The 23,889-nt window shown below is 43.2% G+C and overlaps 1 protein-coding gene and 1 non-coding gene across 2 annotated transcripts in view; one reads left to right on the forward strand and one right to left on the reverse strand.

The window, feature by feature from the left end:
* Nucleotides 1-3,806: 3,806 nt before the first annotated feature.
* St8sia6 (ST8 alpha-N-acetyl-neuraminide alpha-2,8-sialyltransferase 6) overlaps nt 3,807-23,889 on the forward strand; it is a 121,306-nt gene continuing 101,223 nt past the window's right edge. Inside the window, exons 1-2 of the mRNA XM_060372489.1 lie at nt 3,807-3,996; nt 4,493-4,594. Of these exons, the coding sequence (XP_060228472.1) occupies nt 3,896-3,996; nt 4,493-4,594 (203 nt within the window). The 5' untranslated portion in view covers nt 3,807-3,895. The remainder of the gene's footprint in view (nt 3,997-4,492; nt 4,595-23,889) is intronic.
* On the reverse strand, nt 11,316-11,419 carry LOC132649391 (U6 spliceosomal RNA). The gene has a single exon (XR_009587827.1). It is a non-coding gene; the product is annotated as a U6 spliceosomal RNA (small nuclear RNA).

A 23,889-nucleotide genomic window follows, 5' to 3' on the forward strand; every position in this document is an offset into this window, starting at 1 on the left:
TCTCTGTAAACCTGGCTAGAGTGACTAGGCAGTGAGCCCTAGAGCTCTGCCATTTCTCACCGAGCCCCAGTGGTGGAGTTATAAGCTTGAGCTTTTTTGTGTGGGTGTTAGTGATCTGAATTCTAGTACTCCACTTTACTCACTGGCCATCTCTTTGGCCCTTCAAGATACATTTTGTATTTTATTTTATTTTATTTTTACAACTTATTCACTTTATATCCGGACTGTAGCCCCTCCCTGTCCCACCTTCCCTCCCTCTCCCTCCTCCATCCTCCTCCCCTAGTCCACTGAAAGGGGGAGTCCTCTTCCTCTACTATCTGACCCTGACCTATCAAATCCAGTCAGAACTGCCTGGATCTTCTTCTTCTGTAGTCTGGCATGGTCTCCCCACCAGGAAGAAGTGATCAAAGAGCAGGCAACTGAGCTCCTGTCAGAGATAGCACATGTTCCCCTTACTAGAAAGCCCGCATAAAGACTGAACTACCTATGGGCTACATATGAGCAGGGGGTCTAGGTCCTCTCCACACATGGTCCTTGATTGATTCATCAGTGTCTGCGGGCCCCCCTGGGCCCAGATTTTTTGGCTTTGTTGGTCTCCTTGTGGAGCTCCTGTTCCCTCTGGGTCCTTCTATCCTCCCCTCTTCCATAAATCTCCCTGTGCTCTGCCCCAAATTTTGCTGTGGGTCTCTGCATCTACTTCAATCTCCTGCTGGGTGGAGTCTTTCAGAGGTCATATATGTAGGCTTCCGTCTTGTTCCTTCTCTTCTACCTCTTTCGGTGTCTATCCTATCTGCCTTCTGAATAAGAATTAAGCATCCTCCCTAGCATCCTCCTTGTCATTTAGTTTCTTTAGGTCTGTCGATTTTAGTATGTTTTATACTATATTATATGACCAATATCTGCTTATAAGTGAGTCTATACCATGAGTATCTTTCTGGTTCTGGGTTACTTCACTCAGGATGATCTTTTCTAGTTCCACCCACTTGCCTGCAAATTTCGTGATTTCCTTATTTTTAATAGCTGAATTGAATTCCATTGTGTAAATGTGCCACAATTTCTGTATCTATTCTTTAGTTGAGGGACATCTAGGTTGTTTCCAGGTTCTGGCTATTATGAATAAAGCTGCTATGAACATGATTGAACAAATGTCCTTGTTGTATAGTAGAGCAACTTTTGAGTATATGCTCGAGACTGGTATAGCTGAAATTAGGGAAACAACACACTTAACGATAGACACACACACACACACACACTCACACACAAACCCAAAACATAAAGTATCTTGGTGGAACTCTAACCAAGCAAGTGAAAGACCTGTATAAAAAAACTTCAAGTCTCTGAAGAAAGAAATTGAAGAAGATATCAGAAGATGGAAAGATCTTCCATGCTCATGGATCCATAGGATTAACACAGTAAAAATAGCCATCCTGCCAAAGTACTCTACAGATTCAATTCAATTCCCATCAAAACACCAACATAATTCATTACAGACCTTGAAAGAACAATTCTCAACTTCATATGGAAAAATAAAAAACCCAGAATTGCTAAAACAATCCTGTACAATAAAAGATCTTCTGGAGGTATCTCCATCCCTGATCTCAAGCTATACTACAGAGCAACAGTAATAAAAACTGCATGGTACTGGCATAGAAAGAGATTGGTGGATCAATGGAATCAAACAGAAGACCCAGAATTGAACCCACACACCTACAGACATCTGATTTTGGACAAAAAGGCCAAAAACATACAGTAGAAAAACATTTTAAATTAAGATTTTTTTTTTCTCACAATGATAGAACACTAAGGTTCATTTTGGAATAATCTCAAAATCTTGTTCAAAAGTAGAACAAGTAATGAAAATAAGCACTCATTGACAGATGTTGTGAGATTTATGCTTTGCTGATGTGCTTCAGCGCTCTAGAGTTACAGATACAGTACAGGAAGCTTGGCCCAGCCTTGGGGGTTAGGGCAGATAATGGACGGTAGCTGGACAGGATAGCTTAAGGTTGAAAGAGCTGGGACAGCTTCGTAAGTGAATAATTGGAAAGCTAGACTTTATCACCTCATCACTGGCTTACAGTTCTGCAGCAAGTGGGGTTCTACTCAATAAATGCGACTCTGACAAACAAATGAGACACTCTTCAACGTGATCTGAAGCCGGCATCCTAATCCTAGTCAGTTACAGCGGCTCATGAATAGTTTTCCCCTGGAGGAGGACACAGCCTTTTTAAAGTTCACGGCCAGAGTTCCAGCGTTGTGAAGTCATGGTGAGGCTCAGCTCTTGGTGGACAGCAAGCTGGCCTTTGTCTGTACCATCACAGAGTAGTGAGAAAGTATCTCCCCCCCCCCAACACACACACACTCGTGTGTACGGAAGCCAGAGGCTGGTGTTACCTTGACCTAACCAGACCGTCCAGACTCTGGTACTCACTGAGCCATCTCCCCAGCCTCATGTAGAGAGATTGACCCTTTGGATCCAATCACACTTAGAGGCTAGAGTTTCAATACACGAACTGCCTATCAATCTATAGCAACGGGAAAAGAAATATTTTAGACAACTCAGTATCAGTGATTTACTTGAACAAAGAAGGATTTGTGAGTTAGGCCACACTCAGAGACAGTAGAGGCCAGGGCACAGCAATGGGCGGGAAGCTTTTTTTCTTTTTTTGCGGGGGGGGGTGTGTGTGTGTGTGTGTGCAGGCAGAAGCAGTCTTAGTAGAGGGATCACCTAATTGGCTATGTCTAGGTAACTGACTTATTTCCATGGTGTGAGGAGTTGGCAGCCTATAATTGGTTGATGCATTTCCCCCTCATTGGCCAAAACTCCGGTGTTCATTATATTTCCAATTAGGGTCTCGGTTAGGCAAGAATTCAAAATGCAGAGATTGCCTCCACGGGCAGTAGGCAAATCTGTTTTTTTCTGGAAAATATAGGACAGTAAATATTTCAGGTTTTGAGAGCTATAGGCTCCCTGTCACCACTACTCAGTTCTGCCCTTATGATGCAGTTACACTCCTGGTCACGGATAATGCAACGTGCTGGATACGAGGGTGTCCAATAAAACAATCTTTGAGAGCCGGATACGAGGGTGTCCAATAAAGCAATCCTTGATAGCAGGCCAAAGGTGTGGGGACTCATCACCCTTAAATCCTTCCTATCTGGTGCCAGCTGTCTGCATTTTATTGAAGGAAGGTGACTACGCCAACGTCACCAAGTCCCCTAGCAGCTCATTCAGGCACGTGGGAGGATCCAGCCGAGCAACTCCCTTTGCAAACTTTTTGAAGTGGGTCCTTTTCTGCTCTTCCCTTCAGTCCTCCAGGTCCTAGCTCGGGGCCCCAGCAACTCCTCACAGTCGCGGGGTGACTGGGTGGGCTGCGCGGGGCTTCCGAGGGGCCGGGCGCTCACCCGGGCGAAGGTGAGAGCGCGGAAAAGTTGGAGCCCAATCAGCGCGGAGTCGAGAGCTGGTGCCCCAACCTTCAGGTGACCCCGCGCGGCGGCGGCGGCGGCGGCAGCGGCGGCGGCAGGAGGCAGTGGCGGCTGCAGCGACCAGAGCCCGCAGCGGCTCGGAGCGCCTCCGGGAGGACGGGCGGCGGGCTCGGAGGCTCGTCATCCCTTGACCGCGAGCTTCGGCGGCGGCCGGGGCTCGGCTCGGAGGAAGCGAGCGAGCCGGGACGCGGCATCCTCGGCTCGGCGCCCGGCAGCGCAGTTGCAGGCTGGGCTCGGGGCAGACCCCGAGAGCGCGGGCCCGCGCCACCGCCTTTGAAAGCTGGGGGTGTGCGTGGCAGCGGCCGCGGTGGCGGCGGCGGCGGCGGCGGCGACCGGAGCGGCGAGCCGGTGCCGCCCGGGCTGCGCTTCGCCCGGGCAGCTTTGGCGGCGAGGGCGCCCGTGGCTCAGGATGCGCGCGGGGGGCACGGTGCTCGCCCTGGCAGGCAGCCTGCTGCTGCTGCTCCTCCTGCGTCTGTTTTGGTGCCCGGCGGACGCGCCCGCCCGCTTCAGGTAATCCCCCGGCCTCAGCTCGCTCCACCTGCAAGGTCCAGTGCGCCCACGCCGTGCCCTGGGCTCTGATTCCCTGCCAGCCCCCGGGAAGACCCGAGTGGCTGTGGCCGCTCACGGACTTTTGGCCAAGCAGCACCTTGAGGGTGGAGTGGGGCTCGGGGGTCACAGAGAGGCGACGCTTGGCCGGATGGCGTGGTACGAAGTGGGCAGTGACACGTCGGGGTTGGGAGGGCTCCTGAGAGTGTCGCTGTGGGCGACGGAGCTGCGGAGTGGAACCTGCCGTCGAGGTTTCTCTCCGGGCTCCAGGACTCTCCCAATCTACTCCCGGGCTTCACGTCCGAGGGCGTTTTCCCTCCCTAACTCCGACACCGCGGACCTATCCCGGGAGTTGGGGTGAATACAGATGCCCTGGTTACGCTTGGAGAGCAATGGCCAGCCTGCCAGCCACTGGCCTCCAGCGCGGTGTAGTAACTTAGTTTTCTCTCTGGCTGTGCAGGCTGTCAGTGGAGGAAAGCGGGGAGGACGCCGGCGTTGGCACCTCAGCGGTGTTGAGGACGCTCCGGAGCCCGACCACCCCAGTACCACAGACCAGGGGCAGGTACCAGTGCCTCAGGGGCGGGTGGGTTAGAGCTGCCCGTGGGACTCGCTTCAGTGGTTTGCTTGGGATCACACTACACTGTGTGTGTGTGTGTGTTTGTGTGTGTGTGTGTGTGTGTGACAGACAGAGACAGAGACAGACAGACACAGAGAGAGACAGAGACCAAGATTGAGACAGAGAGAGAGAGAGAGAGAGAGAGAGAGAGAGAGAGAGAATGCATGTCAGCCTTTAAAAAACACTTCTCTCCATGTCAGTATTCTTCCAAACACGACACCAAAACAGCCACACTTTAAAAGACGGATGCTGAATTCTGTAGATAATGGTGTGTGGAAAACTCCAGAGCAGTCGCTCGCCTGTCTTTCCTGGGGATTTGGTTGGTGTGTTTTTTTTTTTTTGTTTTCTATGCATTAAAGTGTATCCGTGTTGAGATTCCGGCTTGAAGGAACGCAGTTCTTGTGTGTTTGTCTTGGATAAATGAGGACTTAATTATTTCTTTATTGTATGAATGTGTATTTATGTACAGTAATGGTTGGGTATCTATTTTTCTGATTATAGATATACTACAACTTAATACAGAAAGACATAGGGGAGATACATAAAATAAATTAATAATTACTTAGAGCTCCAAACTCATGTCATTTTCAGGTTGGGATTTGTTTATTTTTATGTCCCTGCAATGTCTGTTTCTTATATGTGAAAAATACATGTGAGCTTGTACTTTGTAGCTTGCATGTCATCTTTTTTTCCCTAAAGGACCTGGACGTGATTTTACCACCCCCACGAAGGTTGCTTGTTGTTAGTTTTCACCATATTAATATTCTGTAGTCTATTTAAATAATTTTTCCTTTATTTATTTAAATGCTTTCCTATTTTCATTGTTTTGTTTGCTAGGAGATATATTCTATTAAATCTATCCTTGTATGTAAATTTTATCTTCATTTCAGACTCATTTCCTAAAAGGGAATGATAGAAAGTTGAATTATTAGGTCAAAGTGAATGTGAGCTTAACGTTCCGAATCACATTTCTTTTCAATTGCTTCCTAGAAGGGTTGAATCAATTTTTGCTTCCATCCATGGAACATGCTGTGTCCTGTTCTGCTTTGCTATTGCGATGGCAACTATGTATACTGTCCCCCTCATCTCTTTTTTATTTCCCTTCCTCTTCATCCTTCTGCATAGTCTTGGCTCTTGGGTCCACCTTAATCTTCTGATTGCATGACTGGACATTCCTTCCCACAAGGCTCTGGGCCTGGCCCTCAGAAAGATCTGGAAGTACCTGGAAGAAAGTCTGCAGTAAGGAACTATTTCAGGCTGTCACAGATACCTCATTTGAATTCCATAGTCCGTTAGAGACACTGAGAAATCCTGGAGTAATGAAACTTTTGGGAGAAACACTAATATGTAGCTCGATTTGGCCCAACTCTATGGACTCGGAAGGAGAAGGTTTCTCTGTGAACTGAGGTTTGCAAGTCAGTGTCTGAACTATTGTTCATCCTGAGGTTTTCCCTTTGGGAAGTTCAAAAGCATGTACTCTTTCAGTTGTGCAGCCCCAGGTCTTTCCCAAGGCCACTGATGAATTTTTATTTCACTGGCATCCTTCTCTTTTACTTGGCAGACTTCTTGAACTAATATTGGTAATTCATATTTCTACTGAACATCATCTACTTTTAGAAGATTCTCATTTAGACCAGACTGCTGTGTTTGTAAAAAGAAAAAAAAAACCCTTTTTTGTCCTTTGATCTATTTTATACCTTTTTCATTTATATCTTTTTCATTCATGATTTTTATTATTCATGAATCGGGGGAGTAAATTTGAATACACTAGTGCTTGGCTATGAAGAGACATCACCATTTCTTCATTTCTCAGAGGCTGGTCTGCTCTTCCTTGTTACTGATATTAGAAATAATAAAGGTCGCCAGCATGCCATGAGCGCTTCCTGTGTGGCAGGCACTGATCTAAGCATTTTATATTTACCAACTCATTTATGCTTTCAAACTGCTAAAAGAAACCATTACCCTCATTTGATAGATTGAAAAAAATGGAAACACACAAATTAATTCCCTGTTGTCATAGAGTTGTACAGCCAAGAGTCAAACCCAGGTCACATGGAGCCAAAAGCCCTTTCTCAAACTTCACCTCATATGTGTATGTGTATGTGTGTTTATAGGTTCTGGACAAGGTGGTGTGTATGTGTGTGTGTCTTTGTGCATGAGTGTGTGACAATTCAAGCAACTCTTTCTGATAACATCTGTTCTCTCTTGAACTGCAAACTTCCTTTATCAGATTGCTTTTTATCACCTCTTGTTACTCTAAGGTGACATCTAGATACTTGGGGCGGGGAGAGTAACAGTGCAAGTTCAGGGGTGTGGCATGCTTTAATTCCCCTCTCTGCAAAGTCGTGTCCCTTTTCTGTCTGGTGACCAGCTTCCTGTCAATGACAGTTGTAAGAACAGCAGCCCGTGGCTTTTTAGTTCTCTTTGGCCATTGAAGCCTGAAAGCGTCCTGATGCTGTCTCTTGGAGATCTGTTGAAGGTTTTCCTTCAGTCTGACCTAGTCTGTCACTGAAATGTTTGCCTCTGTCACTCAGTTCCGTCTAGCTAGCACCACAGCCAAAGCTGGAGGAGGTGGCAACCCTCTTCTGTCAGTGCGGCCTTGAACTTACCCTGGGATTGTCCCAATCTGCTCTCGGTAAGCCAGAACTCAAGCCTGCCCTTTTCACCCCAATGCAAATTCAGCCTTGATTAAAACAAGCTTCGGTGGTAAGTTCTGGTAAGCAGAGGAAAGGGACTGGGAAAGTGTCTTCCAGTGAGGTGTTTGAGTGTGGAAGGAGGCGTATACGCGCCATCTGGAAAGTTCTCTGGTAACTCAGCAAGATCTGTCCTCTAAGGGGGAACACTTACTTCTCTCCCTTCAGTAAGAACTCTTGAGGTTCTCCATGTATCCCACAGGACAGTTCCCATCGCCTAGGAGAAGGTCATGCATTAAAGATAGAAGAAAAGATACATGAAAAATTTTTCCAAACATAACAATGAAATCTTTCCTTTTCACGTAAACTTTGTCAAAGTCTGTCCGTGGCTTTTTGGATTTACTTCTTAAATGTATTTCTGTGCTCTATTTTGTGTTTAAAAAAATAGTTATTGTTCCTTTCTGATGTCTTGAAGTGCAGGGCTGAGTTTTTATGTGCTTTTTCCTTTCCTTTTATAGTGAAAATATTTGATACTTTGAATTTTCCTTGGAGTGCAGCTTTGGAAATCACTTTAAAAATATTTTTATGTGTGATATTATAAATTAAATTCATAGTTTTACTCATGTTAGACTTTACCACTGAGCTACATCTCTAGCCACAAACTCATTTTTAAAAATTTAATACCTAGTATTCAGATTTTAAATATATACTAATTATATATAAATAAATGTATTATATATATATTTTTTCTAGGGGCTTGAAGGGCGGCTCGGTGGTTAAGAGCATGGACTGCCTTTGCAGAGGACTCAGCTGGGTTCTTGGCATCCATTTTAGTGTCTCACAGACACCTCTAACTTGCTCCTTAGGCTGCCTCTGGCCTCTATGAGTGCTCACAAGCACATGTCCAGATAGATCTCTGTGCCCCACACCACATAATTAAAAACGATAAAGCAAATCTTAAATGAGTTATCATTTGGGATTAGGAACATTTATTTGTGATAACACTTAAATTGTTTTTTATATCCCAATAATATGGAGTACTAACCTAAAGATTTTAGGTAGTTGAATTTTTCTTCACTATTAATATTTTCTTAAATAATATTTATTTCATTTTTTATTATAAATCTAGTAAAATTCTGCCTCAGTATTAATCAATAAGTGAGTTTCTAAGAAGTCACTTGTTAGAAACGAGGAACCAAATGGTTAGCACAAGCTGAGCTGGACTTCCTGGATGTTTCACAGATGCTCACTGTGGCTTGGTATCCGTTTGCTGACGTGTCCACTGGGGCTTCAATATCAGCAGTGATGAGCTGCTCTTGTGGCTTCGTGAGACTTTCTTTGGATGTTCCGGTTAGTTACTGTCCGTCTTGGCCTATCAGGAGTGTCTAGACACTGAATTTTCCAGAATGTTGGGACTGCGCCTTCACTTTTAGTTTGCCTTGCTGTTTGCTTTAACAATCTTTCTTTTTTGGTTATTGTGATGCTGCCTTGTGCCTGGCCTGTGCCAGTTTGAGAGCTGGGAGCAGGCAAAGCTTAGATGTCGCTTGTATTACCCTCCTATATACATGACTCTGAGAACTGAGACACTAGTTTCTGTGAACTTTTACTACACTTTTTTAAATGAATACACAGAAAATAAAAATCCCCAATCATTTCAACATTCAAAAGATGGATACTACTCATTTTTTTCCATTCTCAATGTGTTTACATGTACATGTCTAGCAATTTTGTTATGCATTTTTTGGGGTACAGAGCGACAGCTTTAAACATCTGAAAGATTGCGGATGTAATCACTTTTCTTCTGTGCCATGCTGTTTGAGGCACAGTAGTGGAGTGTAGAGATGTTTCCTTAATGTGCTTGTTTTGTCTTTTTGCCATGTGGGTTATTTGTCATCTTTAACTTTGGCTTGTGCCCTGAGTATGTTTAGGCCTCTGATTACCTGGGTAAATTCCTAGAGGCAGAGGCGCTTCACCGTGGAGCATTGAAAAGGCTGCTGTGAGCTGTGTGGCAGTCTGTCATAATGCCTCCTCTAATTTCAGCAGCACGCTAGAGTGGCAGCTGACCCTAGCTCTGACGTGGTTTGTATCCCCATTCCCATTTTCAAAACTTCATCCTTAAGTAAAATTGGTGCCTTAATATGGACTTGTTCATTCATTGTGCTAGATTTTTAACATTTATCTTTTCTTTTCTAAATTGACTTTTAATATCTTTCCATTGGTATTTTATTTTTCTTTCAGTTTTTAAAATTAATTAATTCAATTTACATCTCTCTCATAGGCCCCTCTCTTATCTCCTGCCAGTCAGTCCCACCCTCCCTTCCGCATGCCCCTTCCCCTTTTCCTCAGACACCCAGACACTCAGACACCCCAGCTCATCTATTCACATGAGGACTGAGTTCGTCTTCCTCCCCCATGGCCTGGTAAGGCAGTACCATCAGGGGGAAGTGATCAAGAAGCAGGCAACATATTCCATTTCAGAGATATCTGCCACTCCTCTATCTAGTGGGTCCACATGAAGCCTAAGATGCCCATCAGCTATTTAAAGTAGAAGACCTAGGTCCAGACCATGCATTACTTGGTGCTGCAGAATCCCTTCTGGGTCCTGGTTGATTGGCTTTGATGGTCTTCTTGTGGAACTTTCGTCCCCTCTAGGTCCATTTATTCTTCCCCCGTCTTTTCTAGTAGACTCCTTATGCTTCGCCCAGTGTTTGGCTGTGAATCTCAGTATCTGTTTCAGGCCATTTCTTAGCAGAGCCTCTGAGAGGACGACTCTGGCAGGCTCCTGTCTGCAAGCATATCAGAGTATCACTAATAGTGATAGGGTTGGTTGGCTTTCTTCCATGGGGTGGGTCTTAGGGTTGGGCCTGGCATTGGTTGGACATTCTCTCAATCTCTGCTCTATCTGTTCTATCTTTGTCCCTGTAGGTCTTATAGGCAGGGTAAGTTTTGGATTGAGGTTTTTAGTATTTTTTTTTTGGGGGGGGGAGGTGATCTCCTCCATCCACCAGGAGTCTTGTCTAGACAAAGGCTGTCCTCTTCAGTCTCTATGTCCCCTGCTACTAGGAGTCTTAGCTAGAGTGCCCTTCATATCCTCCCAGAGGCCTATTCTGAGTTAGGTCTGCAGCTTGTCACAGAGATGCCCCCACCCACTGTTTCTCTTTTCTCTGAAGTCCTTCTTTCCTCCCCCCCTCACTCTCCCCTTATTTCTCCACTTTATTTCTCCCTGCGCTCCCTCTTCTACCTTGTTCCCACTCTTCAATCACTAACTCTGTCTATTCTATTTCACATTCTGTTTATGCGTCCTCCCTTAGGTCCTCCTTGTTACTTATCTTCTTGGGGCCTGTGCATTGAAGTATGTCTATCCTGTACTATATGAGTAAAATCCACTTATAAGCAAGTACATACCATGTGTGTCTTTCAGGATGATCTTTTCTAATTTAATCCATTTGCTTGAAAATTTCATGATTTCCTTGTTTTTAATGGTTGAGTAGTATTCCATTGTGTAAATCTACCACAGTTTAATTAGCCACTTCAGTTGAGGAACATCTAGGTTGTTTTCAGATTCTGGCTATTGCAAATAAAGCTGCTATGAACATGGTTAAACAAATGTCTTTGTTGTATGGTGGAGGATCTTTTCGGTGTATGCCCAGAAGTGGTAGAGCTGGGTCTTGAGGTATGGCTATTCAGTTTTCTGAGAAAGCACCCGATTTATTGCCAAAGTGGTTGTACAAGTTTGCACTCCCACCAGCAAAGAAGGAGGGTTCACTTTTCTCTACATCCTCTGCAGCATGTGTTGTCACTTGAGATTTTGATCTTAGCCATTCTGATGGAATCTCAGAGTCATTTTGATCTGCATTTTCCTGATGACTAAGGATGTTCATCATTTCTTTTAGTGTTTCTCTGCCATTTGATATTCTTCTGTTGAGAATTCTCTGTTTTGTTCTGTATCCCATTTTTAATTGGGATATTTGTTTTATTGCTGTTTAATTTCTTGAGTTCTTTATATATTCTGGATATATATATATGTATATATATATATTATGTAACACTTCACGAATTTGTATATCATTCTTGCGCAGGGGCCATGCTAATCTTCTCTGTACCCTTCCAATTTTAGTATATGTGTTGCTGAAGCCAGTATTTATTTTTTCTGATTTATGAGGTTATGTATATTACATATATCAAATTTATGCTTTGTGCATAAAAATTTTAAAGATTTTATTAACATCTAATTGTGCTTGTTATTATTTTACTCTGTGGAAGTTTTCAGTCTTTTTGTTGCTGTATTTGTCATTTTTACCCAGTTTTAGTTTTCACTATGTGTGAACCTTTGACACTAAAGGAAGTATATATTTCTAGTTTAAAAATACTTAATCTGAGTAAACTTAAATTGACCCATTAGAGCTTATTTTGGTATGCAATGTAAGACATGGGGTTTTCTGAATGTTGCTATTATTATCATAAATTCTTTCTTCTTTGAAAATTATTTTACAATTTAAATCTAGTTATTGCTTGTTGTTTTTAAATCTCAAGTGTTCAATATTACCAGTAAAGACTCAGGAGCCAGATGCTGGGGTGAAAGCCCACTAGCTCGGAGAGGCAGAGGAAGCTCCTAGCTGACCTTCCAGCTCAGCCTACGTCCCATCAGGAAAAAGCCCCTTCTCATTTTCGCGCTGTCTTAAAATCCGTTCAAACTGAATGACTCTCCTTTCTACTTCCGGTGCATCTCTCTATCCATTCTCCCGACTTCTTCTCACTCTCTATGGCTTTTTCCTGTGTTCACTCCCTGTCGACTGGTTGCTTGCTCTGACTCTTGACCTATGGTTGACTCTATTTAATCCTGTTTACAATAAGCAGAAAGCTCTTGGATTAAAGGCATGTGCTAGAGCTGAGCCACACCACAACTAGAAACAGGCTTTTCCAGTAAACAGCATAATCTCAGGGTTCACAGTGTGATCAAATATCCTGCAACAGTTGCTTAAAAACCTAGATGCATCACTTAGAGTCCCTTGAAATATGCCATCTTAAATTATGCTTTCCTTGTTTCTTCTTTGTTTTTATTTCTTTCTTTGTCAGTTGGCATAAACCTTTACTATCTTTAGCCGTGGGATGTACTTGTCAATCTCACTGAAACCCTGGTATTCAGTTCCAGGATAGCAATTTCACTTTCTTTCTTTGTTTTTTTGTTGTTCTTTTCTTCATAATGCTTTTGGTTGTTGCTATTTTGGAAGTTAAGGCTTTGTGAATGCTAGGTAGACACTTTGTCACTTTTTCTTTTGAAGCTTAAAACAATTTTCCCTCAAGACTTTATAGACATTATTATCTATTTTTTGACATTTAGACCTCTGAATGAGAGATCTTGACAATTTTATCTTCAAGGCTTCTGAAGTAATTAATTTAATTGTTTGTTTTACTCTATCCTGACAGCTAAACTCACAGGGTGGTGAGATGGCTTCATGGGTAAGGTACTTGCTGAGCAAGTGTGAGGACCAGAGTTTGGACCCCAGACCTCACATATACTCGGCATGGGCTTGGTGGCTGCTGCATTTCCAGTTCTCAGAGGAGACAGGGAACTCCACATCAAGCTGGCTGTACTGGCAATCTCTGGGCTTGGTTGAGGAGCCCTTCCTTAATGAATAAGGGGTCAGAGTTACTACTGAGCAGGCTTAACCTCAGGCTTCACGTGTGTGTATGTATGCACACTCAGACCCCTATTCATATTGTGCCTGTAATCCCAGCACTGGGGAGGTGGAGAAAGGAGAATTCTGAGATGAAAGGCAAGCATAGGCTCCATGAGACTGTGGCTCAAAACACACACACACACACACACACACACACACACACACACAACCAAAATAAACCAACATCCCAAATACTTCCCAACGATATGTCTGCACAGGAGTCTCCCTAGATTAACGTCTCTTTAGGCATCAGGGTTAGCTAATTAAAAATTAGAAAAATCTTGTGATTCTATGTGTGGTTATTTCAGGAGTTCCCATGTCTGCTTGAGCTCTGTGGTGTAGCTAATTGTTTTCTGTCTCTTATTTCTGTCATTGTTTTCTGCCCTGCGTAGACCCTTTGACTTCTCCTTCAGATGTATGCTTTCTTTGCCCTTTGCCCTGCCTCCAGGGATGGGTTTTATGTATGTTCTCAGTGTGACTGAATTATTAATTCATAGCATCCACTCTCCTTTTTGTCCTCTCTAAATTAGAAAATGGATTACATTTTTGTTCTTTATTACTTTTTCCTTCAGGCTGTCCCAACATGAAAGCTTCTATCACACACACACACACACACACACACACACACACACACACGCATGCATGCAACTTGTCTTAATTTTCCTGTTTCTTCTTTAAAAACTTGTTTATATATGTGTTTATTTGTATGTGTTTGTGTAGGCATATGTGTGTACAAGTGTGTATTTGTAGGCCAGAGGTCGGTGAGGGGTGTCTTCCTCAGTCACTCCCCACCTTATTTTTGGAGGTAGGGTCTCTCACTCAATCTGGAGCACACTGATTCAGGTATCCTGGCTGGCCCATGAGCTCAGGGAGTCTTCCTGCCTCTGCCTCCTCATCGGTAGGAGTGTTAATCCAGGCATACGCCACCCTACCCAATATTTTTTGTGAGTGCTGATGATCAGGACCTTGAGGTACTTTACAGACTGAGTTTCTCATAGGCTCACTTTCCTTACTTCTGGTTTACTTGTGGTGGTTGAAGATACCCCCAGAAACTCGTAGGGAATGGCACTATTAGGAGGTAGCCTTTAAGGAGTAGGTGTGGCCTTGTGGGAGGAAGTGTGTCATTGGGGGTGGGCATTGAGGTCTCAGATGCTCAAGCCAGGCCCAGTGTGGCAATTCACTTCCTGCTGCCTTCGGCATATAGAACTCTCAGCTTCCTCCTCAGCCCCTTGTCTTCCTGCATGCTGCCATGTTTCCTGCTATAACGATAGATAATGGATTAAATCTCTGAACTGTAAGCCAGGCCCAATTAAATGTTGTCCTTTACAAAAGTTGCTGTGGTCATGGTGTCTCCTAACAGCAATAGAAACCCTAAGACATTGTGTTTATTGCAAACATGAAATATCTGCTTTCTAGAAGCTTTTTTTTTTCTATTTCTCATAGTAAACATTTTTCAAAAGTCTTACTTCCTCCTGCATTTTAAAAGCAATTGTCTGTTCCTACAATATAGTGTTAGAATTCTGTGACATTTTTAACAGTTTGCCTTTAGTTTAGGTACCACCAAAAGAGATCTTTCCCTATCATTGTGTCACCCCACCAGAAATATTAGGACCTTTTGTTCTCAACCAAAATTGAGATCTCAACCAAAATCTCAGCCCCCTTCTCAGAGCAGATACCAAAATGTAAGGCTGCATCATAAAGCTCTGCAACAAATTTGTAAATTTAAAAGTGTAGATTTGAAGAAATAATACAATAGTTTGCTAATTATCAGTTTTTAAATTCCAGAGCCCAACACTGCCTTTTAACGGTCATGTTTTGACTTTAATGCCTGCCGCATGCATGTATTCCTGGGTGATCCCAGATGCCTGCTGCTGCCAGGAATGGCACATGACAAATGTCACTTAAATTCCCAGAGGACAGAACTCACCCGGCTCTGTGGGTATCTGCCTGAACCTTCAAGTGCCAGGGCATAATAATTGATTGCCATCCTTTCTGATTCTGTCCATGACTTTATTGTAGCTGTGTAACATAACATGTAATAACAACAATACAACATAAGCATAATTAACATATAATGCAATATACTATAATGAGGTATATTCTCAAGGGGACATAGGAGGGAGGAACGACCCTGTGCTATGGCAGCCCCCGCTCAGCCCTCTTCCTGCTGTGGGACACAGGTCTCTCCTGGTGTGTGGGAAGTTACCTGTCTGGGCAGGAAGGAGAGGCAGGCTGGGGGTGGGAACAAATTTCAGCCTCTCCAGTGTTTTCCTCTGGACTTGCTCTGTTTCACAGGTGAAATTTACACCTCCTGGCACTTCACCTACGTTCTCCATCTCCACAGCTCGTGAATAGAATGGCATTTCTTCTCTGAAGAGAATGAATTTCTGAAGCAACCAATAGTTGCCACTGATTGTTGGGATTTGTCCTTTGGGGACACTTGTGTGTCATCTGGAGAACATTAACAGTTTAGGAGAGGAGAAAAAAATCACTTATTTTCTACATGTTCAAATAGGCATTGTAACTGCAGGCTCTAGAACACCAAGAGCAGTATGAACTAGAGGGCAGAGGCCAGAGACTGTGACTGAGCATACCTGCACCGAACCCCACACTCAAAGGGAGGCTCCTGAATTTTACATCCAAGAGTAAAGCTTCATCCATTTTGTATCTTTGCCGTGAGAAGTAATGATACTAATGTGCTCTGGTTTTTAAAATTCAGAATGCTTTCAAGTTTCCTCGAGTCTGGCCTCTACTGTAAAAGGAGGCTCCAGCTCTTGCATCCGGCCCCTTTATCGTCTCCCTAGTTCTGTATCTTAATTTAATCTCAGAAGGATCTCTTGTTTATTATGGTTTGGATGCAGCTTTCTCTGCAGCTTCCCTGACAGACCTATCCTTTCATGTCTGTTCTCCAACCTCTGTGTCTCTTCCTAAGCTGCCCTGTTTTGGAAAGCTTCAGAGCATGGGCTGCAGTTCTTCTTGGTTTCTGTGGGTTTGTTTACCCACAGCAGGAGTGTCAAGGGAGCTTGAAGAACAGGAAGGAATGACTTATTGTTTCCTCCTTTGTCAGGTGGGTGGATGTGGAGAAGGAGTTCATGAAGAAATGGGGTGTCTGTGACCATCTGTCCCCAGAGAATGTTGGAGTCGAAAATAAGAATTTTATTCTCCGTCATGTTAATGGAACTTCACTGCAATTAGCCCTTGATGTCCAAGAGAAAGTGGTTCCCAAAATCCCAGTGAATGTCACAATCTAGATGCTCAAGTTTCTTGAACGAGAAAGTAGAGAAAGTGTAGTGTTTGTACATAATGTATGCCCATCCTTTGCATACCTAAATCACCTTGCTGTGACTTCAGAGTGCGTAATGCAGTGCAGATGCTATGTGCGTTTGGTACGCTGGATTGCCTGGAGAATGACAACAAGAATAAAACCTGTGCATGTTCAATACAGATGCATAGCCTTCTCACCCCTCGTGTGTGTGTGTGTGTGTGTGTGTGTGTGTGTGTGTGTGTGTGTAGGTACACCTGGCACATCATAGATGTGGAGGCAGACAGCCTTGAATTTCAGCCTTCACTTTTCCCCTTGTTTGAGAGTTGCATGTTTGTTGTTTTTCTGCTGCCTGTTCAAGACTGGCCCACAGACTCCTGGGGATTGTCTCTAACTCCTGTCTCCCTGCAGGAGTGCTGGGATCACAGGTGCTCATGCTATGGATCCGAATTCGATGTGAATTCTAGGGATTTAGACTCAGGTCCTATTGGGTAGCAAGTGCTTTTCTTCAGGGAATCATATCCCCAGCACACCACCCCCATTGTGTTTGGTGGAATTCACAGCCATGGAAAGCAAAGACAGGGAGTCTGGCTGCACTGAGTGTACTCTTTTCAATAAAGGGACTGGGACAGTTTCCCCTGACTTGAAAATATTCATCAGATAGTCCCGTTCACATGAATGGCAGAGCCAGGGCTATGAACATCTCTGTTAGTACCAAACTTTCTTGTGTTCTGTGGCCATGTTTCTTAGTTTACTGTCCTATTAATTACTCAGTTCCTTGTACTAACAGAGATTAAGGTAAATTTGAAAGACTAAACTGCCTGGTTACCCCTGAATGATGATCCAGGATGGCTGGAATGTTGAGAGAGCTGCAGACTTGTTGGGAAATTCTTGACAGACAGCAGAAGTAATGGGCAGGGGCCTGGGCCCTGAGAAAAACCAAAGGAAAAGAAAGGAAATTCATGCAAACCAGGAGATGGATTCTGTTGTTCGTATGGGGGTGTGCTAACCTTCTATTGCTGGCAAAATAGCTGAGAAAAACAACTTAAAGGGGAAAAGACATTTCAGTTCACCATTTGGAGGGTTCAGTCCATGGCCAGCTTAGCTCTATTGCTTTAGGCCTGAGGTGGTACATAGCGGCAAGGTGGAGAATTGTGGTGAGGCATAGCTGCTCAGCTCATTGCAGCCTGGAAGAACAGGGTCACTGAGGAAATATGGACGCTTCAAAGGCTTGTCCCGAGTGATCTGCTTCCTCCAGCCATGCCCACCTTCCAATAGTCCATTTTATGATGTAGTAATACCCAGTCAACTCTCAAGAGCACATAAGCCTGCAACCAAGCCCTAGACATGTAAGCCTTCAGGGATACTTTGAGATTCAAACTACAGTAGGTGGCTCATCTGTCCTGTATGCATTGGTGCACACTTAGGGTGTTAACTTGCCAGGACAGTTCAAACTGCCTTTGCTGTTCTTTTACATTTCTTAAAAACAAAAATTGTTTTTCACTAAGCATGGTAATTGGTTTATACAAGCTCCAGGTAATCTGCCAGTAATTCTTGGGAACATTCCTATCCACGACTATAATTATTTCTGAAGATAATTTTATAGGGCACAACCTCTTCTTCTGCAGTGGTTGTAAAATAATTGTGTCATCTTACCTTGCTAGTTAGTTGTCATTGTAAAGTACACTGTAATTCTTTAATATATAATTTTCTAAGCTGCAGCATTCCATGAAATTGAGGTCAGATCATTAATTCTGTAAATGACTGAAGTCTCTCACTGGTTCCTGGAACCTTATCTGAGGCACAGGTGACACCTTCCCGTGTTGGCTTTGGAAGGTGTGTTAGTCTGTATACTCTCTTTTGAGAGCATATCTCATTTCCCACTATTTTATAGAATATAATACATAATTCCCAGACTTGTTGTGGTATCTTTTTGTTTTGGGTTTTTTTATATGTGTGTTTTGTGTGTGCCTGTGTACATGCAGATGTGTGAAAGCATGCATGCATAAATGTGCATGTGAAGGCTAGAAAATGACATCACGCCTCTTCCTCAATTGTGCTCTACCTTAGTTTTTAAGATAGTGTATCTCATTGATCCTAGAGCTCACCGATTTGACTAGTCTGACTGGCTGGGGGCCAGGGAAATATTTCCGTTTGAACTCCTCAGCACTAATTTAAACACATGTGCCACCATTCCTGGTTTTTATACACAGGGGACTCAGTGCCATGAGTTTGTGCCCACGGTCTTCACTGGCTAAACCATCTCTGCAGATCCAGATCATGTCTTTTATTCTTTTGTCTTTCTTCCTTTTTTCTTCCTTTCTTCTTTCGTTCTTTCCCTCCTTCCTTACTTTCTTCCTTTCCTTTCCCTTTCTTCTTCTTCTTCTTCCTCTTCTTCTTCTTCTTCTTCTTCTTCTTCTTCTTCTCCTCCTCCTCCTCCTCCTCCTCCTCCTCCTCCTCCTCCTCCTCCTCCTCCTTTTCCTCCTTCTTCTTCTTCTTGAGACAGGGTTTCTTTGTGTAGCCTTGGCTTTCCTCAACTCACTTTGTAGACCAGGCTGGCCTTGAACTCACCTGCCTCTGCTGGGATTATGGGTGTGTACCACCACACCTGGCTTTTGTACTTTCTTATGTCAAGAGAATGCAATATGTTCCTATTTATAAGCATAGACTTACTATTTGCCCATTAATCTTGCGGGTATATTTTTGTGTTTTTGATTTGAGAGTTCACTTAAAACTCATTATTTTGAAGGTGCCAAAGTGCTACATTGCTCTTGGTTGGGAAATGCTCTTCCTATGGCAGAGAACGGTACTGTGTAGCCTCTACCTGGTCTATCCTTTCATACTGTATATCTCTCTGGCTCTCTGGTCTACAAGAGCATCGTGTTGGGATTTGTCCCGTTGTCTTGTCTTCATAATGAACTTTACTTTTTATCACTCAATGATGCGAGGCAGAAGTGTGATGAGATTTACATGGCAAAGAGTGAATGAGAACAAAACCCTAAGCTTCTAGTTTGCATGTGAATACATAGAATAATGTAACAGTTGGAAGAGGATGAATCAATCCTGCAAAGAGAAAACTCTTATCTAGGGAACTGGGGCTATGACTGAGTGGGTAAAGCACTGCCACATGAGTGTGAGGACTGGAGTTTGCATCCCCAAAACCTTTGTAAACTCCAGGCAAAGGAGACAGATGCCTGCAACCTATTATTTAGGAGGCAGAAACAAAGGATTTGGGGCAAGCAGGCTAGCTAGACTGCAACCTGAAATTAGCAAGCTCCAGGTTCAGCTGGAGACCACATTTTTATAACAAAAGTGGTGACTGATGGAGAAAGGTACTCAAGGCTCACTTCAAGCCCCTACAGACACGCACAATCATGTGTAAATACACCCACACCAGCATCCGCACACTCAAGAAAACACCTCACATATAGAATCATTTCTTAGGGTGAAAACATATCTGGCATTTATTTTTAGGAAGATTCTTTAAAAATCTTTAATTAAAATACAATGACATCACTTTGCCCCTTCATTCCCCCCCCCAAACTCTCCCACACCCCCCACTCTCAAATAAGTGGCTTCATACATGTACGTACATACGACCTGCTGAGTCTGTTTGTCTAATTTTGCTGTGTGTCTAATTCCAGGGCTGACCACCCTGTATTAGACCGCCGGTTACAGAGCTCATCTCTGGAGCAGATGTATTTTTCCTATCTCAGCAGTCATTAGTTGCCTGTAGTTCTTTGTCTAGGGGATGGAACCTCACGAAATTTTCCCCTTTCAAGTTTGCATGTGTACTGTTGTCGTCATTGTTCTGGTCTTTTTAAGGCAGCCATGTCATTGAACTTTCGTGAGTGCAAGTTCCCTGTCATTTCTAGAAGACACAATCACACAGCAGATTTCTTGGTCCTCTGGCCCTTAAGAGTCCTTCCATCACATCTTTGGACGTGGTCCCTGAGCTTTAGATGCAGGAGTTGTGTTGCAGCTGTACCTGTTGGGGGCCAAGCTCCCCGTGGTCAGTTGATCTCTGCATTATGACCAGTTGTGGTTTTCTGTAATGCTGAGAACAGAAACTTCTTTGATGCAGGGTGAGAGCTACACTTTCCTGTGCATGTAAATTTTAGAGTGCATTTAGGAATTACGCTGATCTAGTAAAGTCTCATTGGTAGTTTTTCCTCTAAGGTCCATGGTCTTACTAACCACAAGTAGTCTCCGCATACAGGTCGTTGTGGTCCATAGGTGTCACAGCTGGAGGGGACCATGATTGCTTTCCTCTCCCTTGGCGGATTGCACAGCACTTTGTGGTTCTATGAAAACTGAACGGAGGGAAGAAGGATTTCCAGTTAGATCCAGCTGGAATCATTGGAATCCCATGTCTGAAGAGTGTGATGTCTTCAGCAAGAGGGCTTACCTTCAACCTCTGGGAGGCAATCAAGGGCAATGGCAGTAGCTTACACTGTTTTAGGAGTGCCTTGGTCAACCCCAAGCAACTACTCAAATGGAGATTTCTCATGCTTGGTTCTGGAGGTTTTGTTAGACAGTCTGTGTCTCTTGAAGGAATAGACAGTCTGTGTCTATTGTCAGCCCAAGTGGCATCATTTCATTTAGGGTGTATAATACATATACGTATTATATAACTTCAGGCTAATATGAAATAATATGATTCCTTGAGGTTTTATCAAACAATCTTCCTTTCTTTTTTTTTTCTTCTTGTCCCTCCTTTTACCCTCTCCTTCTATGCTGGCCTGCTTCCTTTCTCTCCAGTTAAAGCTTTCTTCCATGTTCTTACCATTTCCTCTTTAAGTTAAAAACGAAACAAAATGCTAGACACTAGCAATCAGCTAGTGTTAACCTTCCCTTCTTCAGATAAGTTTGGAACACTCTCTATAAAGTCACAGATCACTAGAAACTTTTGGTAACTTTAGATAAAAAAAAAATGCACCTCAGAGCAAAGTATCAGATTTACTCAGATTTATGCTGGGCTGCTACAAAAAGAACATATTTTAAACTAGGAGGTGTCCACATAATTTTTTTTTATTTTCTAGTATATCACTAGTGCATGCACAGTGCTCTTATACATTTTAGCCTTAGACTATTTCCTTTAAAAAAAGCTGAACCCTGAAGATAAATTCCTAATTTTCTAAAATTTTGAATGGTATATAAGACTTTTCCCAATTTTCTCTTCTAGAGGTTTGTTTTTTATTTTAAAATTATTTTATCTATTTTTATTTTATGTGCATTGGTGTTTTGCCTACATGTTTGTTTATGTGAGGGTGCTGGATCCCTGGAGCTGGAGTTACAGACAGTTGTGAGCTGCCATGTGGGTGCTGGGGATTGAACCTAGGTCCTCTGAAAGAGCAACCATTGCTCTTAATCACTGAGCTTTTTCCACCATTCAAAATAAGTACTGTCGATGACCCCAATGTGATGTGATCATCCATTTTCCATAAGAACTTATACTATATCTCAAGTTGAGAAATCGTTCAATAAGTAAATCATTTGCTGTGCGTGTGTGAGGGCCTCAGTTCAGTTACCCAGAACCCATACAAAGTTGGATGCACTTAATTGCAGACCTCCTGTGGTGAGACAGGAAGGCAGCCAGGAAAAGTCCTAGAGGCTCCTGGGTTAGTCAGTCCGGTATACATTGAACAACAAAGAGACCCTGTCTCAAACAAGGTGGAAGGCAAAAACTGATGCCTGAGGCTGTCACCTGATTTCTGCACGTGAATGCTGTAGCTCACACATGAACATACCTACACACATGGATGGACACACACATACACACACAGGGCTTATAAAAGAACACAAACCATAGACTTAAGCATGAACACCCAAGATTCTGAGAAGAAGGCAAGACAAAATAACACTGCACCAGCTAGAATTTTTAATTACAGCACTAAAAATATAAGAGAAAAGGTTGATGGTTTTTAGTTCATTTTAGTTTTAAAAATTCTGTGTCTCAACATATACAATAAAAGAAAGCTATGGATTGGTAGAAAATTCTTGTAAATTGTTTATCTGATAACTGACATGTATCTAGACTATATAAAGAACCCTTAAAATTCAATTTCATGAACACAACAACTCAGTTTAAAAATAGGCAGAATAAACAGTATGGTGGCACACACCTATAAGTCCCAGCACTAGGGAGACGAAGGCAGGAAGAGGTCAGCCTGAGCTATAGAGTGAGACCCTGCCTCAGAAACACCATTGGGCTAGGGATATATCTCAGTGGAATGCCCTTGACTAGCACTTAGGAAAACCTTGGTTTCTACACCAACACTAAAAAGGGAACAGGAGGTTTAAATGATATTTTAATAAGAAACACAAACAGACACACACACGCATGCACACATGTGCACACAGACATACACACCTGCACACATAGGTACACACACATGCATGCATGAGCATACACACAGCATGTCTAATATGCTCTTGTAAAAATGTTTAGCATCACTAGTCACCAGGGAAATGCAAATCAAAGCTGCGATGAGATACTATTTTCTAGAATGGTGTTTAGCATCCCTCTATGATGAGGAAGTTCTTTCCGTAGCCGAGACTCTGACACTGAACCTCAGGAATGCAGTGCTAGGACCACAGAAAGGTTTATTACAAAGGCAGGAAGGGCAGGCCTGGAGGTGGAGGAAGGGTGATGGTCCAGGTTCTGGATACTCAGTGAAAGTAGTCAGGGCCCAGTAGTTTTATGTTTTCTTTGGGAATCCATGGGGAACTCTAAGACCTTGAGGCAAGGTTTTACATTTGAGAAATTATTACAGAAATGACTAAAAATCAATACTCTTTGTGGAATATTTTCTTATGTCTTATTATTTGAAAACCATGGGCCTCGTCTCCCAATCCTATAGTATTCCCTACCTGAATGCCTGCTGCGGCGTGGAACTAGAGCTGAACTCATTTAAGAGTGTCAACAGTTCTGGACAGGTTCAAGAACACGTTACATGGCTGGAGATGTCTACACCCATGTCCTCACACTTTTTGTGAAAGCCGCCATGGTATTTCAGCACCTTCTGAATTCCAATGAACAGTTTCCCTTGGAAGAATGGGCCTTTGCAAAACACACAGGGCCATCTCAGTTCACCGTTCCATTCCACCTATACTGACACACCAAGGGTCGGGGGAAGAACACGGCTTAAGAGTGTGCAGGGATGGCAGACATGGGTTGATCATGAGGCATGGGGATTGCTCCCCTGGAATCAGACAGCAGGGAAGGTCCAAGTGCAGCTAATGTGTCTAAGGCTAATGCACATAGGTGAATAGGTAATCAAAATGTTGTATATGTATTCAGGGCATATTAGTCAGCAATGAAAAGCAGCAGAAGACCAACACATGCTGCAATGGTTCAAACAGACGGTAGCTACTTTATTCTAAGAGAAAGGCTCCACACATAAAGTATTAGCCAAGATAAAAAAGCAGATTGGCCCTTGCCTGAGGGTCAAGGGTAGAGGTGGAGTTGAGTGCAAATAAGTTTAAGGGACCTATTTGGGAAGAAAGGACAATTATGAAACCAGAAAATGCTGATACTTTCACTATGAAGCCATTAAATATTACTAATTAAGGAATTGTACTTGCTATATGAAGGAAAATTTATAGTAAAATGTAGCCATTTCTGTATTGGGGTACCTCTGAGCAAAGAAGCAACATGTTAGT

Source organism: Meriones unguiculatus, chromosome 19 (genome assembly GCF_030254825.1).
Source record: "Meriones unguiculatus strain TT.TT164.6M chromosome 19, Bangor_MerUng_6.1, whole genome shotgun sequence".
Classification (NCBI taxonomy): domain Eukaryota; kingdom Metazoa; phylum Chordata; class Mammalia; order Rodentia; family Muridae; genus Meriones; species Meriones unguiculatus.